The 18,910-nt window shown below is 35.1% G+C and overlaps 2 protein-coding genes across 2 annotated transcripts; one reads left to right on the forward strand and one right to left on the reverse strand.

The window, feature by feature from the left end:
* Nucleotides 1-11,199: 11,199 nt before the first annotated feature.
* On the reverse strand, nucleotides 11,200-15,147 carry LOC139846895 (DEAD-box ATP-dependent RNA helicase 5-like). The gene is made up of 12 exons (XM_071836442.1): nucleotides 14,554-15,147; nucleotides 14,324-14,445; nucleotides 14,122-14,229; nucleotides 13,734-13,814; nucleotides 13,552-13,630; nucleotides 13,314-13,399; nucleotides 13,130-13,186; nucleotides 12,762-12,829; nucleotides 12,513-12,581; nucleotides 12,335-12,428; nucleotides 11,606-11,863; nucleotides 11,200-11,456 (listed from the first exon to the last, which is right to left on the reverse strand). The coding sequence occupies exons 1-12, from the start codon at nucleotides 15,023-15,025 to the stop codon at nucleotides 11,361-11,363; spliced, it is 1,590 nt and encodes a 529-aa protein (XP_071692543.1). The 5' UTR covers nucleotides 15,026-15,147; the 3' UTR covers nucleotides 11,200-11,360.
* A 1,820-nt stretch (nucleotides 15,148-16,967) lies between these two features.
* LOC139850054 (uncharacterized) lies at nucleotides 16,968-17,846 on the forward strand. Its single transcript, XM_071839649.1, has one exon. The coding sequence runs from the start codon at nucleotides 16,968-16,970 to the stop codon at nucleotides 17,844-17,846; it is 879 nt and encodes a 292-aa protein (XP_071695750.1).
* The last annotated feature ends 1,064 nt before the right edge of the window (nucleotides 17,847-18,910 follow it).

Below are 18,910 nucleotides of genomic sequence, written 5' to 3' on the forward strand. Positions count from 1 at the left end.
ATGTGTATATACCAATAGTATATATGTATAGAAACTGGTTACAATACGGGTATAAATACCGTATGAATACGAGTAGAATTCTTGATGGAATTGAATGGGAATATGAATATAGCTATATTTTTTGAGTATAAGTATATTGATATATGTATTTAAGTCTTTCAAAAGTGTATTAATACATATTAATACAATACATATATATTGATTTTAACTTAAGAGTTAATACATCGATAATCGATACATATATGTATATTGTTTCAAAGTCTTTAAGTTAGTAGTCTCATCTTATATATATAACTCATTGTTATTATACTTAATGAGATACTTAAATATCATTTAATCAAATCATAATATATATATATATCCAAGTATATATTCCTTTAATTAATTATTACGATATATGACGTTGGTGAATCGTCAGACAGACTGGGTGGCCAAACGTTTGTATAAAATTCATTCCAAATAACCAAGTCTTAATAAATTTGATTGCCTAACATGTTGGAAACCTTAATTATTTAAATATTAATCTTCTATATATTAGCGGAAAAATCCGGGTCGTTACAAATGGTAACTGTTGTTGTAGGAAAATTCTGCTAATGGTAGGTGTCGATCCCAACTGTTTCCGAAATCGATAAGACATGCTCGTAGCATGTATTCAAGGGTCTGTATTTTCCTTTCACTTTGCCCATCAGTTTGTGGATGGTTAGTAGTACTCATGTCTAGACGAGTCCCCAATGCTTGTTGCAGTGTCTGCCAAAACCTTGAAACAAATCTGCCATCCCTATCAGAGATAATAGAGATTGGTATTCCATGTCTGGAGACAACTTCCTTTAAATATAATCGTGCCAACTTCTCCATTTTATCATCTTCTCTCATTGGCAGAAAGTGTGCTGATTTGATAAGACAATCGACTATTACCCAAATAATATCATAACCACTTGCAGTCCTTGGCAATTTAGTAATGAAATCCTTGGTAATGTTTTCCCATTTCCATTCTGGAATTTTAGGTTGTTGAAGTAGACCCGATGGTTTCTGATGTTCAGCTTTGACTTTAGAACACGTCAAACATTCTCCTACGTATTTAGTAATATCGGCTTTCATACCCGGCCACCAAAAGTATTTCTTGAGATCTTTGTACATCTTCCCCGCTCTGGGATGTATTGAATATCTGGTTTTATGTGCTTCCTTAAGTACCTTTTCTCTCATATCTCCAAACTTTGGTATCCAAATTCTTTCAGCCCTATATCGGGTTCCGTCTTCCCGAATATTAAGATGTTTCTCCGATCCTTTAGGTATTTCATTCTTCAACTTTCCTTATTTTACAACTCCCTGCTGCGCCTCCTTTATTTGAGTAGTAAGGTTAGTACGAATAATTATATTCATAGCTTTTACCCGCATAGGTTCTCTGTCCTTTCTACTCAAAGCGTCGGCTACCACATTCGCCTTCCCCGGGTGGTAACGAATCTCAAAATCGTAATCATTTAACAATTCAATCCATCTACGCTGCCTCATGTTCAGTTGTTTCTGATTAAATATATGCTGGAGACTTTTGTGGTCGGTATATATGATACTTTTGACCCCATATAAGTAGTGTCTCCAAATTTTTAATGCAAAAACAACCGCGCCTAATTCCAAATCATGTGTCGTATAATTCTGCTTGTGAATCTTCAATTGTCTAGACGCATAAGCAATTACCTTCGTTCGTTGCATTAATACACAACCGAGGCATTGCTTTGAGGCGTCACAATATATCACAAAATCGTCATTCCCTTTAGGCAATGATAACATAGGTTCCGTAGTTAACTTTTTCTTCAACAATTGAAACGCTTTCTCCTGCTCATCCTTCCATTCAAATTTCTTCCCTTTATGCATTAATGCAGACAAGGGTTTTGCTATTTTGGAAAAATCTTGGATGAATCTTCTGTAGTAACCAGCTAGTCCTAAAAATTGGCATATATGCTTCGGAGTTTTTGGGGTTTCCCACTTTTCAACGCTTTCAATCTTTGCCGGATCCACCTGAATACCTTCTTTGTTCACTATGTGACCGAGAAATTGAACTTCTTCCAACCAAAATGCACACTTTGAAAACTTAGCGTACAGTTTTTCTTTCCTCAACAACTCTAGTACTTTTCTTAAATGTTCTTCGTGCTCTTGATCATTCTTTGAGTAGATAAGTATATCATTGATGAAGACAATGACAAACTTGTCAAGATATGGCCAACACACTCGGTTCATGAGGTCCATGAACACAGCTGGTGCGTTAGTTAAACCAAACGGCATAACCATAAACTCGTAATGACCGTAACGCGTCCTAAAAGCAGTCTTCGGAATATCATCCTCCTTCACCCGCATTTGATGATATCTGGAACATAAATCAATCTTCGAATAAACTGACGAATCTTGTAGTTGATCAAATAAGTTGTTGATTCTCGGTAGTGGATAACGGTTCTTGATGGTAAGTTTGTTCAACTCTCGGTAGTCGATACACAACCTGAATGTACCATCTTTCTTCTTGACAAACAAAACAGGGGCTCCCCACGGTGACGTGCTTGGTCGAATGAAACCTCACTCTAAAAGTTCATGTAATTGGCTCTGGAGTTCCTTCATTTCGCTGGGTGCAAGTCTATATGGAGCACGGGATATTGGTGCAGCTCCTGGTACCAAGTCTATTTGAAATTCAACGGATCGGTGTGGAGGTAATCCCGGTAATTCTTTTGGAAATACATCGGGAAACTCTTTTGTGACGGGAACATCATTGATGTTCTTTTCTTCTGTTTGTACTTTCTCGACATGTGCTAGAACAGCATAGCAACCTTTTCTTATTAGTTTTTGCGCCTTCAAATTACTAATAAGATTTAGCTTCGCGTTGCTCTTTTCTCCGTACACCATTAAGGGTTTTCCTTTTTCTCGTATGATGCGAATCGCATTTTTGTAACAAACGATCTCTGCTTACACCTCTTTCAACCAGTCCATGCCGATTATCACATCAAAACTCCCTAACTCTACTGGTATCAAATCAATCTTAAACGTTTCGCTAAACAGTTTAATTTCTCGATTCTGACATATATTATCTGCTGAAATTAATTTACCGTTTGCTAATTTGAGTAAAAATTTATTATCTAAAGGCATCAATGGACAACTTAATTTGGCACAAAATCTCTACTCATATAGCTCTTATCCGCACCCGAATCAAATAAAACATAAGCAGATTTATTATCAATGAGAAACGTACTCGTAACAAGCTCCGGGTCTTCCTGCGCTTCTGTCGTATTAATATTGAAAACTCTTCCACGAATTTACCCATTATTTTTCTCTGGGTTCGGGCAATTACTCCTAATGTGGCCCGATTTTCCACATCCATAACAAACAAAGGCGGCATTACTTGTTCCGACATTATCTGTTTTTTTATTTCTGTTATTCATTGGGCCGTAGACCTCACACTTTCTCGCACCATGGCCAGTTCTTTTACACTTGGTGCAAAATGTCGTGAAGAACTCATTCGGGTGGTACTCTTCACACCTTTGGCATGGCTTTTTCTGATTATTGTTGTTATAGGAATTGTTGTTGTTTCGGTTGTTATTGATGTTGGGACGATTGTTGTGGTGGTTATTATTGTTAGGATGGTTGTTGTAATTGTTGTTGGAACGATTGTTGTTGCGTTTGTTGTTGCGATAATTGGTGCGATTGAAGTTGTGATTGTTGTGTTGATTGTTAAAATTGTGACCCTTGTCACTGGTTTCTTCCCACTTTCTTTTGATTTGTTTCGTGTTGGCTTCTTCGGCCACCTGCTCTTTAACTCTTTCCTCAATCTGATTTATGAGTTTATGAGCCATTCGACTCGCCTTTTGTATGAAAGTAGGCTCGTGTGAACTTATATCTTCTTGGATCCTTTCTGGTAACCCTTTTACAAATGCGTCGATTTTCTCCTCTTCATCTTCGAACGCTCTCGGGCACAATAAGCACAACTCCGTGAATCGTCGTTCGTATGTGGTAATATCGAATCCTTGTGTTCGTAATCCCTTAAGCTCTACTTTTAGCTTGTTGACCTCACTTCTGGGACGATACTGCTCAGTCATCAGACGTTTGAATGCTGACCACGGTAGTGCGTATGCAGCATCTTATCCCACTTGTTCTAAATAGGTATTCCACCATGTTAACGCAGTACCTGTGAAGGTATGCGTAGCGTACTTTACTTTGTCTTCTTCAGTACACTTACTTATGGCAAACACCGATTCAACCTTTTTGGTCCACCGTTTCAATCCGATTGGACCCTCAGTTCCATCGAATTCCAGAGGTTTACAGGAAATGCATTCTTTGTAAGAGCATCCTACACGATTTCTTGTGCCGTTATTTGCATTGCTAGATTCAGAGTTATTGTTGCTGTTTTGCATTACAGCCTGTACTGCGGCTATGTTTGCTGCAAGGAAAACACGGAAGTCTTCATCGCTCATGTTCAAATTCTGACGAGTCGTCGGTGCCATTTCCTTCAAAAATAGCCCAAAAGAATTAAGTTAATCATATAAAATATTAAGAGTAGTCAATAGTATTTCGCAGCATAATATGAACTCATTTTAAAAGATTTTTCTTCGTATTAGCGTTTTATAGTTTTAATTCGGGTAGTACCTACCCGTTAAGTTCATACTTAGTAGCTAATATACCATTCAACTACTACAATTCTATATGAAAAACTAATTATAATAATATTTCGCGTTCAAACTTTTATACAAAAATTTGCAAACTTACAATACCGCTATTATACATATAGCATGAAATATAGCACACAATCACTTTGATACAAAATAGTTGTGACAACAATCCTAGTTAATACGCAAGTTGTTCAGCAAAGGCAATAAAAACACGTAATTCATAAGTCCAGAAACAGGTCATGCATTCTGGTTTTACTAAGACTACTTCCCATCCTTGGTCTTGTGGAAAATAACCGTTATGACCGTTGGCTGGGAAGCATGTTGTAACGTCGTCAAAAGGACGAGGATTTCGTAATACCCAACAGCCCCGTAATAATCTAAAAACCTTGTTTCTCACCCCAACTACTGAATCCGTCACTTGTGGGAATGTTTTATTTAACAGTCGTAATCCGATGTTCTTTTTCTCACTTTGGTGAGAAGCGAACATCACTAACCCGTAAGCATAACATGCTTCTTTATGTTGCATGTTAGAAGCTCTTTCTAACTCACGAAGTCCTAGGTTGGGATATGTTGAGTCAAAATAGGTTCTCAACCCGTAACGAAAAATTGCATTTGGGTTCCCCGCATTTAACGCTTTAAAGAAAACACGGCGTAACTTACGGTCTCCCCAATGTGATATACCTCATCTTTCAAATGAAAGCCTTTTATAAACTAAGGCATGCCTGGAACGTTCATCAAATGTTCTACACACTAATTTCATCGTAAATAATTATGCCGACGAATTCTGACCAACTTTAGACAAGATTTCATCAATCATGTCCTCAGATAGGTCTTCTAAAATTTTTGGTTGTCTATCCTTAACATCCATTTTTGTTTTTATACTGTAAAAATAGACGAGGGTTAAATTCGTAAATGATAATTATCAAATAATACAAGCAATTTTTACATACAACAAGAAAAATACAAACACACTTATTTTAAATATTTTACACCTCATGATTACAACTCTTTATTCCGACTCACTAGTTTCTTCTTCTTCGGACCTGTTTCGTTTTGCTAATTTTCTAAGGATATATGATGTTACTCTAATACGAGCCGTTGTTTTCACAAATGGTTTAGAAAAACCTGGTGGCTTAGAGGTTCCCGGGTTATTGTTACAACTTAAGAAATACGGGTGTTGACGATACATATAAAGTTCATCGGGGTTGGAATCGGGTTTCTCTATTTTGATGCCCTTTCCCTTATTATTTTCTTTTGCTTTTTCAAATTGGATTAAGGTAATTTCTATAACATCATCGGAATCCTCATCGGGATCCGATTCATCAGAAAATTGGTAATCTTCCCAATATTTTGCTTCCTCGGCGGAAACACCATTGACCATTATTAATTTTGGTCCATTGGTTGAGGATTTTCTTTTATTTATCTGTTTTTCTGTGGTTCCTAATATTTCCTCCTCCGGAACCTCTTCTTCCGATTCCTCTTCTTCCGGTTCCTCCTCTTCCGGTTCCTCCTCTTCCGGTTCCTCTTCTTCCGGTTCCTCTTCGGAAATTTGTGAATCTTCCCAAAATATATTCGACTCTTCATTATTATTAGGTGAGTCGATGGGATTTGTACTAGAGGTAGACATCTATCACACAATATCAAACACGTTAAGAGATTATTATATCACATAATATTTACATGTTAATAATATATAGTTTCCAACAAAAAGTGTTAAGCAATCGTTTTTAAAGAAAACACGGTCGAAGTCCAAACTCACTAATGCATCCTAACAAACTCGGTTAGACACACACTAATGCAATTTCTGGTTCTCTAAGACCAACGCTCGGATACCAACTGAAATGTCCTGTTCATATAGATTATAAACGTTCCATATTAATTGATTTCGTCGCGAGGTTTTGACCTCTATATGAGACGTTTTTCAAAGACTGCATTCATTTTTAAAACAACCATAACTTCTATTTTATCGATAAAGGTTTAAAAAGCATTACATAGATTATCAAATGATGATAATCTAAAATATACCGTTTTCACACGACCATTACATACTGGTTTACAATAAAAATATATTACATCGAAATAAGTTTCTTGAATGCAGTTTTTACACAATATCATACAAGCATGGACTCCAAATCCTGTCCTTATTTTAGTATGCAACAGCGGAAGCTCTTAATAATCACCTGAGAATAAACATGCTTAAAACGTCAACAAAAATGTTGGTGAGTTATAGGTTTAACCTATATATTATCAAATCATGATAATAGCCCACAAGATTTCATTTTTATAACACATCTCATATCAGGCATTTCGCAAACTGCATAGAGGCAAAAATCATTCATATGGTGAACACCTGGTAATCGACATTAATAAGATGCATATAGAATATCCCCATCATTCCGGAACACCCATCGGACATGATAAACTCGAAGTACTAAAGCATTCCAAATTCCAGAATGGGGGTTGTTAGTTCCCGTAGATTTACCTTTAGGATTCGCATCAATTAGGGACCAGTTCCCTAATTCTTAGGCTACCAAGCTAAAAGGGGCATATTCGGTTTAATAATTCAATCATAGAATGTAGTTTCGATTACTTGTGTCTATTTCGTAAAACATTTATAGAACTGTATGTATTCTCATCCCAAAAATATTAGATTTTAAAAGTGGGACTATAACTCACTTTCACAGATTTTTACTTCGTCGGAAAGTAAGACTTGGCCACTGGTCGATTCACGAACCTATAACAAATATGTACATATATATCAAAGTATGTTCAAAATATATTTACAACTTTTTTATTACGTTTTAATGATTTGAGTTTGTTAAGTCAGCAGTCTTCGTCAGTAACCTACAACTAGTTGTCCACAGTTAGATGTACAGAAATAAAGCAATATATATTATCTCGAATCAATCCATGACCCAGTGTCTACAAGTCTCAGACTCGATCACAACTCAAGGTATATATATTATTTTGGAATCAACCTCAACCCTGTATAGCTAACTCAAACATTACTGCATATAGAGTGTCTATGGTTGTTCCGAAATATATATATATATATAGATGGGTCGATATGATATGTCAAAACATTTTATACGTGTCTATGGTATCCCATGATTTCATAATATGTATAATACAATATAATTAGTTAGGATATGTTTAGTCTAGATTTGTTACAAAATTTTCGTAGCTAAAACTAGCAAATTTTTCCAATTTTTTTTTACCCGTCATTTCTTCATTTCAAATCCGTTTTGAATGATTCAAGTTGCTATGGTTTCATATTGAACTTAAGTTTATGAATCTAAATAGAAAAAGTATAAGTTTATAGTCGAAAATACAGGTTACAAGTCAATATTATAAGAGGTAGTCATTTCAGTCGAAAGAACGACGTCTTGATGACCATTTTGAAAAACATACTTCCACTTTGAGTTTAACCATGATTTTTGGATATAGTTTCATGTTCATAAGAAAAATCATTTTCCCAGAAGAACTACTTTTAAATCAAAGTTTATCATAGTTTTTAATTAACTAATCCAAAACAGCCCGCGGTGTTACTACGACGGCATATGTCCAGTTTTACGGTGTTCTTCGTGTTTTCAGGTTTTAAATCATTAAGTTAGCATATAATATAGATATAGATATAGAACATGTGTTTAGTTGATTTTAAAATTCAAGTTAGAGGGATTAACTTTGTTTGCGAACAAGTTTAGAATTAACTAAACTATGTTCTAGTGATTACATGTTTAAATCTTCGAATAAGATAGTTTTATATATATGAATCGAATGATCTTATGAACATCATTACTACCTCAATTTTAGTAGGTAAACCTAATGGAAATGACAAAAATTGATCTAGCTTCAAAGGATTCTTGGATGGCTTGAAAGTTCTTGAAGTAGAATCATGACACGAAAACAAGTTCAAGTAAGATTTCCACTCGAAATAAGATAGTTATAGTTATAGAAATTGAATCAAAGTTTGAATATGAGTATTACCTTGTATTAGAAAGATATCTTATTGTAAATAAGAAAGATTTCTTGAGTTTAGATGGTTATTTGGATTGGATTAAAAAGCTTGGAAGTAATCTTGCAAACTTGATAGTATTCTTGATTTTATGAAACTAGAACTTATAGAATTTATGAAGAACACTTAGAACTTGAAGATAGAACTTGAGAGAGATCAATTAGATGAAGAAAATTGAAGAATGAAAGTGTTTGTAGGTGTTTTTGGTCGTTGGTATATGTATTAGATATAAAGGATGTGTAAGTTTGTTTTCATGTAAATAATTCATGAATGATTTATAATATTTTTTGTAATTTTGTGAGATATTTCATGCTAGTTTCCAAATGATGGTTCCCACATGTTTAATGACTCACATGGGCTGCTAAGGAGCTGATGATTGAGTGTATATACCAATAGTATATACATCTTAGAAGCTGTGTATTGTACGAGTACGAATACGGGTGCATACGAGTAGAATTGTTGATGAAAATGAATGATGATGTAATTTTAAGCATTTTTGTTAAGTAGAAGTACTTTGATATATGTCATGAAGTCTTCCAAAAGTGTATTAATACATCTTAATATACTACATGTATATACATTTTAACTGAGTCGTTAAATCATCGTTAGTCGTTACATGTAAGTGTTGTTTTGAAACCTTTAAGTTAACGATCTCATTTAATGTTGTTAACCTATTGTTTATTATATCTAATGAGATGTTAAATTGTTATGTTAACATGATAACATGGTGTATGAATATATCTTAACATCATATATATATATGTTAAAATACTATTATAACGATAATGGTTACATATATATATTGTTTCGAAATCCTTAAGTTATTAGTTTCATCTTACTTGTATAGTTCATTGTTAATACACTCAATGATATACTTAATTATCATTTTATCATGTTAAATATAGTATATCAATATCTTAATACAATATATATGTATTTAGTAAGACGTTGTTATAACGATAATCGTTATGTATATCGTTTTGAGCTTCATAATTCAATATTCTCATTTTTTTTATGTATATCACACATTGTTAATATACTTAGTGAGATACTTACTTATCATAATCTCATGTTAACCATATATATGCCCATATATATATCATCATGTCCTTTTTACAAGTTTTAACATTCGTGAATCGCCGGTCAACTTGAGTGGTCAATTATCTACATGAAACTCATAACAAATAATCAAGTCTTAACAAGTTTGATTGCTTAACATGTTGAAAACATTTAATCATGTTAATATTATATATCATTTAATATATATAATTATGGAAAAGTTCGGGTCACTACAGAATCTGTGCAAGCCACACAAATTCGCCACCTGGTTGCAGAGAAAGGAGCCGGAGAAGAAAAACGGGTCGTACTGTTGCCTGAGAAAGGAGGAGATGTGGGTGTACCTTATTGTCACGGAAAGCACGTAATCCTAACCACCAGTGAGATGCCGGTGGTCGGAGAAGAAGGCTGCCGAGGTGCTACAAACCGTCAGCTTGATGATGATGGAAAAAAGTAAAGTTTTAATTGATGAAGAAGGGAGGAGATGAGATGAACCAGATCTGGATCTAGATCTTGAAAATGGGTGTATGGGTGGAAGATATTGTTATAAATAGAGAGAGAAAAAGGGTGGACAGAAGTTATAATAGCAAAGTTTTTTTACTTTAACGTTACATGGCAAAGTCTGACCTATTGGATTTAAAAATAACTTTAAATAATCAAAATAATAAGGATTTTGCTAACAACAAAGGCGGTCATTAACGTGCATAAATTAATTATAAAATTAAAAGTGTCGCTTTCAAATCAGTATATAACCGCTGAGCATCACACTTTAAAGCGCACTAATGACAGCCCTTTAGGGCTCTCGCTAGCAAAATCCAATAAGATTGAGAACTTTAAATGTAAGCTTAGCTTAATGATATCTGTTACCGTAGACCATATTTCTCGTACTAAATGTCTGATCTAGACGCAACACCAAGTCTTTAACCTTTCAAAGCTGATATATATCGACGGTGGCAAGAGTCAAGACATTGTATGTTGACTTATTGCCATTTTGTTGACTTGTTAATCGCTATAAGCGTAGATGTATGTACTGATATAAATATGCATCTGCTAATTATATGAAAGTATTTCACTGATATCATCTTTTTAATACACGAGAAATGAATGTACAATTTAGAATCTTGACATAAGCTCATGATTGTCGGTACCATTCGGTACAATACTGAAAAAACCAGCACCAAACCGGTACCATTTTCTTAGTTCAGTTATTAGTATTGAGCAATTTCGGTTCGATACTTTCAATGCCAATACGGTTCATTATTCGTACCAATATCATCCCTCGGATACGGCATCACCTGAACCATATCCAAATCCATTGCCATCCCTAATCTGCACTCAACCAAAAGACGGTTGATACTCGCAAACAGTAGATCCACCCACAAAATGCAACCAATACTTGGACAAAATGCAACCAATACTTGGACGCCTGTCCGCATTTTGTATCATCTTTAATTTTCAGAAAATTATATATAAAATACAGCAAAAAGCATTAAAGAAAATTTGATTAAAATCAAATAGTAGATGCTATAAACTACAATCCAGTTGCAATAGTACTAAAACTCTCATCAAAACCATCCATACATTACACACTAAAACATATAAAATTTATATTAGAACGGGGACATCTGGTTTAGAACATTTTTAAGTTAATCTTCATCATCATCCGAACCAAATGTAATCTTGGTAGCTTTTGGTGCATCAGCAGATATCTCTTTAAAATGGGCTCCATATAGCTTTGATTCCTGCATCAACAAAATAAAATATGTATAAACAAGGTAAACATGTTTGTTACGTGAACCAACACGCCCTTGCAAGTTGCAAGGAATACTTTTGAACCAATGATATACAAAATATATGACAGTTATAGGAACATAGTTAAAAAAACACAAACCTTTTTCTTAACATGAGTACCAAAGTTCAACAAGTTTGTAGGTACATTCTGCCCTGCTTCTCTAAGAACATTAATAAGTTCTCCAGAAAGTGCCTTATTCTCCTTCATGAAAAACGTATGCGCGACACCTTTCTTACCGGCACGCCCCGTTCTTCCGATTCTGTGGACGTAGTCCTCGGTTGTCAACGGGAAGCTGTAATTTATTACGACTTCAACATCGGGAATATCCAGTCCCCGAGCAGCTACATCTGTCGCTATCTGAACACATGCCAATAATTTTAACACGTGTTAAAAATGTAATTACTGTTAAGGGGTTGTTTGGATTTGCGTTTTAACAATTGGTTATGCGCTTCAAATAATTGTCATCAGATAATCAGTTGTAACAAAACGTGTTTTGCATTAATGGTGTTTGGATTTAATTATGCAATTTGATAACGCAATAATCTAATAATCAATTTTGTAAGTGTTATTATCCGATAAATTAACAAACAATTAGCAAGTAATATAGGCAAAAAATGAAAGACTCGGATGCAGTAAGGGGTGACTTGCTTTTTCACTTTCACGTTTTGAGGCTCACAAATCGCAATTAATTGATTTTTAACTTTAACTTGCCAAAAACTATTTATTAATTATTTACGATTTCAAAACGTGATAATCAAATAATCTTGTTCAAAACGCAAAGCCAAACACCCCCTAAATATGTAATTACTATAATTATAATTGACTAACCAATAGTGGAGAAGTGCCATCCTTGAACAATTGAAGTGCCTCGGTACGCGCTCTTTGTTGTTTGTCACCGCTAATTGAAACAACCTTCCAACCCCTATAAAAAACGAGAAAAAACAATATTTGTATTACAAGCATATCAAATGTTTAAGTAGGAGCGGTAAAAGGTAGAGAAAGGTACCTTCTTTGCAACATGTTCTCAACTCGGGATGCTTCCTTCTTGTACAAAACAAAGACCAGTACTCTGTTCCTGATAGATAAAAAAAACCCTAGAGTTAGCAACTTACTATTATTCTCTAATTGCTAAAAGTTAAATTATATCGAGTTCCAAGTTTTTATTTTTAAGTGATAACACCGAAAGAAAAAGATATGTAAAAGACAAAGACAACTTTGCAAGTAAGAAATGAAGGTGATAGCAAGAAAGAAAAACCTTCTTGATTTGTGATATTTCTCAAGTAATGTAATTAGACGTTCATCGCGTGCTCGATCCTCCAATACCTACATGTTAGAGCAAAAAATATCATGGGCTTATTACCTACATATGTATGTATGTATGCATGAGTACATATTTATATCGTTCATATACCCGGTTTCAGACTAGAATAATATGATCATATAAATTGTATAGGTAGCAAAAGGCAACACTGTTTCAAGCTAAAATAAAACTTGAAACGTCAATATAAACATGACACTTGTAATAACTTTAAAGTTTTACGAACTTGAAGTGGACTATGATAGTATAATATAAATTCAGAAAAAGCATGACATAAGATTATTAAAGGTAGAAGATCAGTGTACCTCTACTATCTGCATGACATCATGGTTGGCAGCTAAATCCTCTGATCCTACAACTACCTGCCAAAAAGATAATTTTATGACAAATTTTAAAATTTAGCCTACAAAAGCTAAATTAGCAGCAACATCTCTTTCTTTAATTTCAATACTAATGATGTTTGTAAACCATGAGGAAGACAAAGATCACCTTAACAGGATTTGGGTCCATAAATTCCTGAGCTAGTCGATGCACGGCTAAAGGCCATGTCGCACTGAACATTACCACTTGACGAACTGCAAAGATTGCAGTCAATATAAAATTAGATTTATATCAAGAGATACAGTTTGACTTTTAAGTCAACAAAAATAATGCTACCTCAATTTGTCAAAAAAAGTTGGTTATCAACAACTCTAAACATGGAAATAAAAAAAAAAAGATGGTATACCAGAACTTGTTTTGCTAAGTATGGAACGAACTTCTGGTTCAAATCCCATATCAAGCATACGATCTGCTTCATCAAGCACCTGTAAGAAGATTCAAACACAAAACTTACTTTGTACACACACACACAAACACCACATATATACATGCAGACTCACACATGTATATATAAACTAATGTGCTTACCACAAAAGAGACCTCTTGTAGCTGCAATACACCCATTTCTATCAAATCCTTCAAACGCCCAGGAGTTCCAACAACAATATCCTGAAAAAATAGAGGTAGAAAGATCATAATTTTTTTTAAAAAATGAAAAAACTTCAATGTGGAATGTACCAACTAACTTGAAAACTGAAACATCTCTGTGTTTATCATGTTTCAACTTACAAATGTATGTTTGTAGGTTATCATCATTATAAAGTAAAAATAATCAACATACTAAAATCGGCTCAGAAGCTTCATATATTTTAAGCAGCCAAGTACTTTTTAAGAACAACGGTCAACGGGACGATAAAAGCTAAGTGAATAAACCAATAATCATATAATGAAATCAAAGGTAGACATGTGGACTAACCACACCAGACTTCAGAGCAGATATCTGAGGTCCTTTAGATGTTCCTCCATATACGCAAACTGATCGAACACCACTAGGTTTTCCAGCCTCAGATATCACATCAAAAATCTGTCACATTCAACCAAATCAGAGTAACAATTCAATAAAGTTTGACAGCATAACAGCCATATGCTAAACATGTGATTGTTATTGAAATACAAACCTGTTGAGCAAGTTCTCTTGTTGGTGCAAGTGCAAGACAAAGTGGAGTTTTTTGCTTAGTTGTATTTTTCCTCTTATTCAATATATGATTCATAGCAGGTATTCCAAATGCCAATGTTTTCCCTAATCAGATCAAATCAAATTAAAAAACCCCAATTAAACCCAAATCACAAAATCTCTAACTTTATAATCCAAACCCAATAATAATAATCAGAAAACACAAAAATTTACCTGACCCAGTTTTAGCAATCCCAATAAAATCACGCCCGTGTAACAAAAAAGGCCAAGAATTTGATTGAATTGGTGAAGGCTTGCTAAAATTCTTACAACATTCCAATAATACATCTGAAAGATTAGATTCTGAAAAAGTATTCAAAGCTTTAAACTTTACATCATTAATATCTTTCCCAGATACCACAACATTATCTTCAGTTTGCCTAACTTCATCAACACCAGTTTTATTATTTTCTTCTTTTTTCTGTTTCTTTTTCTTCTTTTTTTCACTCAACTCTTCAGACCCAATTAGGGTTTCATCCCCATTAACAGATTCTTCGTGGGTTCTTTCTTTCTTCTTTTTCTTCTTGTCTTTTTTGGATTCTTGAAGGGTTTCAGGCTCAGCTTCTGGGTCTTGAAGCTTTCTTTTGTGGTCTTTGCTTTTGTTCTTCTTTTCAGATTTAGTGACGCCATCATTGATAGTCGGCATCTTGAAGAAACAAGAAGAAAGAAAATTTGATTTTGGGTGAAATAATTTACGCCCCACAAAGAAACTGAAAATGGGGGAAGAGAGGCTAACGATGTTGAGGTTGCAAAGTTTTTAGGGTTTTAGAGGTAGTTTGACTATGTTGTAGTCAAAGATTCATAATTGGAAGCATTCGTCCTTTATTTTTTAATCTATCTAAATCTAAATCTAAATTTAAAATATTAGAGGAAAAAAAAAAGAAAAAGAAAAAAAAACAGGTAAACATATATTTTTTATAAAAATCAATTTAAATATTTTTTTTAATTTAGTTCATGATATAAATTACTCTGGTATAGTGTCTTTTTTTTAACGACGGCTCTATGTATCTGTCATTCAAATATAATGATAACGAGCAAAAAAGGTTATTGTAGATTGTTGCATAAAATCGTTTGCAACAATACATACATTATTTCAGTATATATGTTAAACATTATTCACTGCATTTTTTAATATGGGAATAATCATATAGAGATAAGGATTGGAGGTAGATGCATCGAATTTTATCTCCCTGAATCAGTGAACAATCACAACCTCTTATTTAGCTTTAACAAAGATAGATTATCTTGGTCTCTGGTTGAAGTAAATAAAGTTGATGTTGCTGGCGGCGATGGTGTTAAAAAACCCCATGATATCTCCAGTAATCTGCCGGTACATTCGTCGCCTGCCATGGATACCAGCGAGAGGGTTCAAGTTTCGTCAAGCGTGGATGATGTAGGTTTTAATGATTTGTTTAATCGTGAGCCTGCAGATGAGAATCGTGAGCCTGCAGATGAGAATCGTGAGCCTGCAGATGAAATTCGGGATACTGCAGATAAAGCAGGTGATGTCGAAGATGGAGAATTAATTCCAGATGATGTCGAAGATGGTGAATTAATTCCAGATCCGTCAATGGTTTCTCCGGCGGCGGTTTCCTCACCGAAAATTAGTTCAGATGAAGCTCATAAATCGGGTGAAGCTCAAAAGTTGAGCACTTCTGTTTCTGTCACGAATTCCAATGACGGTTGCCCCTGTTTCGAGGATTACTCCTGCACGCGTGAAAAAAGGGATGAGTTGAGAGTTCCAATGAATTTTCAAAATAATGTTGGGCTTGTGGATGGCTTACCTGTTGGGCCAGACTTTTCTAACAACCCAAATGATCCTGTGTTGGGCTCTGTTTCAAAAGGGACCGCGGTAGCTCGCTTTCGTGTTAAAAAGAGAAAAGTACATCCGTTGATTAAAAGTCGTTTTATTAAATATATTTGGGGAAGGAGTAATATGAAGCGTAGCCGAAGTCGGGATAACTCGCGATGGCAAGATAGATATTTTATCGAGAAGGTGATGAAACATTCGGAAGAGGATGACGACGGCGATATTTGTTGCTCGTGTTGCTCATCCTGTGCGTCCTCGGATTCGGAAACTTAGTCTCTAAAGCTAGTCGAGGTGTCTCCCCAGTAGTGTCGTGTTTGTCCTCTTGCCATTTGTTTCCTCTCGTTTCGTGTTCTTGTGCGCTGTATGTTTTTAATTGTGTGATTGGAGCGTGAGCTCGTGTCTTAGCTAGCTTCTTGCTAGTTTCTCTCGTGTACTGCTATTTATTTAGTAATAATACTTACTTGCCTTTCAAAAAAAAAAAATTTACCAAAGGGTATTTTCATCTTTTCAACTCACTCTATTTAATCACTTCCATTTGTTTTAATACATTTGCGAAAAAATATTCTCTTTTTTCGGTAATCTAAACAAGAAAATTTTTACATTTATTTACCATTTTACTTTTTATTTTTAGATAAAATATTTCAGTTATCATGAGAAAAAATATTTTACTTTTTAACGTTGGGTCTTTGAAGGCGAAAAACCTAGCCTTATTGGGAAAGTGATGGTGGCGTTTCCTCATTGAAAAACATTCCCTTTGGGCTAAAGTTATCACGAGTCTATGTGGGCGGGCGGGGGGTTGGGTGGCCATCATAATCGGGGGTCAGGAAAGGGTTTAGTTTGGAATAACATTTGTAAAGTCGGGATTATCATTGATAATCTCAGCATATCGTTCTCTAACTCGTTTGTGAAGCATATTTGCAAAGGTGATGACACGTTGTTTTGGCAAGACAAGTGGATCGGAATCTACACCCTTAAAGAAAAATTTGGAAGATTATACAATCTAGATCGTAACAAAAATGCGTTAGTTATGGATCGATGCTCTAGGGGAGAAAATGGGGATTTATGCTTCGAGTGGGATTGGTTGCGTGTTCCAAATGGTAGAAGCGAATCAGAGTTGCAACAGATGGGTAACGATCTAAGAAGCTTCGTATTTTTGGACGGGCCGCGTGATAATTGGAAGTTTATGTTGCAAAATGATGGTTCATATTCGGTTGCCTTCATGTCCAGGTTGATCGACGAGAGGCTTTTAGCTTCACACAATATTTTCTTGCCTACTGATCGTCTTCGCATGCTTCCACAGAAAATAGGGGTTTTAATTTGGAGAGTGAAACAAAATCGAATCCCGGTTAGAGTTGAGCTAGACAAAAGAGGCATTGACTTGGATTCGGTTTGCTGCCCTATCTGTGATGACGGGCTTGAAACGGTGGAACATATCTTTATTCATTGCGCGTTTGCTAGAGATCTATGGTCTAGAGTTTTTCGTTGGTGGAATTTAAATAAACAACCTTACGCTCATATGGGTGAATTATTTCAAGGGATTATCGATATCAATAATCCACAAAAAGAAGTCGCTCTATTGGAAGGCCATCGAGTGGGTTTGTGGCTATATGATTTGGAGAAATTGAAACCTTACCTTATTCCAAAAAAAGAAAGGTAACGGCCCGATTACTCTAAATGACGTTCAAATCAAGTCGTTCGAATGGATTTCAAGGCGTTGTAGAAAGGCAAATCTCGCATGGAGCCAATGGCTTCTTAATCCCGGAACTTATGATGATCATGGTTGATTAGGACAAGCATGCTTGTTGCTTCATTTGTGTGTTTATGTATAAATGTATAGTTGGTTCTTTCGTGTTGTTGTTCGGCTTAGTGTGCTAGAAAAAGCATGTTCTCTATTGCTTTTGTCTATGTAATTTCAATTTGAAGTAATAAAATTTTCTTGTTGCCTTGCAAAAAAAAAAAAAAAAAAAAAAAAATTCAGTTATCAACTAACCCGTTCAAGCTCTGCCATTGTGGAGGAGGCTTTTTTCATTTCTGTCCATTGTTTTGGTCAATTTAAAATTTGCTACTAGTGAGATTCAAACATGAGATATCTTGTGAAGATATCAGAGCGTCTACTGTTAGAAGTCGGGGTTGTAAAACCTTCATGACTGAAACGGTAATGACTCCGGATTGATCTTTGAATCGTGTGAACACTTTCCTAATCGAATATTTCGACCCTATTAGCCACGGGTTACACGAAGTTTCGATTGGGATAAGACAAAGACAAGATTGTCGTCTTGGCTAAAAGATAACAATCACACAATTGTAGAGATGTATCTTCTAATTGTTTGAAATTGAAAGTGTGTAAAAGGATCAAAATTCTGGAACCTTTTTCAAATACACAAAGAGTGTATTTATAATGGGTCAAAAGGTTTCTTGAAAAGTCACAACCTTTTGATTCACACCCATTAGTGACTTGGAAGTTTGCATTCATGTATTTAGACTTAAAATGGTCTAAAAACATGTAAAAACGCAGTTTAAATGCCCTGTAACTACCCCAAAACGTTTGGGGTTCAAATGTGCCTTTTGGGTTGAAAAAGCACCTTTTCAGCGTGCCCTTTGTTAAGCCGCGCCGCGGGCTAACAAAGAAAAATTCTTGAAAATTGCCAAAAGTCTCGACCTGAGTTTTGTGCTTTAAGCCGCGCCGCGGGTGGCTGAGCCGCGCCGCGGGCTAAGCCTATC

The sequence above is a fragment of the Rutidosis leptorrhynchoides genome, chromosome 5 (genome assembly GCF_046630445.1).
Source record: "Rutidosis leptorrhynchoides isolate AG116_Rl617_1_P2 chromosome 5, CSIRO_AGI_Rlap_v1, whole genome shotgun sequence".
NCBI classification, from domain to species: Eukaryota; Viridiplantae; Streptophyta; class Magnoliopsida; order Asterales; family Asteraceae; genus Rutidosis; species Rutidosis leptorrhynchoides.

Bases quoted from the DNA above. Each gene is read 5' to 3' on its own strand.
- LOC139846895 (XM_071836442.1), bottom strand. From the start codon at position 15,025: ATGCCGACTATCAATGATGGCGTCACTAAATCTGAAAAGAAGAACAAA. The intron at 14,446-14,553 runs GTAAATTTTTGT...TGATCTGATTAG, and splicing joins GATTGCTAAAACTGGGTCAG to GGAAAACATTGGCATTTGGA. The intron at 13,815-14,121 runs GTTAGTCCACAT...CTATTTTTTCAG, and splicing joins CTGCTCTGAAGTCTGGTGTG to GATATTGTTGTTGGAACTCC.
- LOC139850054 (XM_071839649.1), top strand. From the start codon at position 16,968: ATGTGGGCGGGCGGGGGGTTGGGTGGCCATCATAATCGGGGGTCAGGA.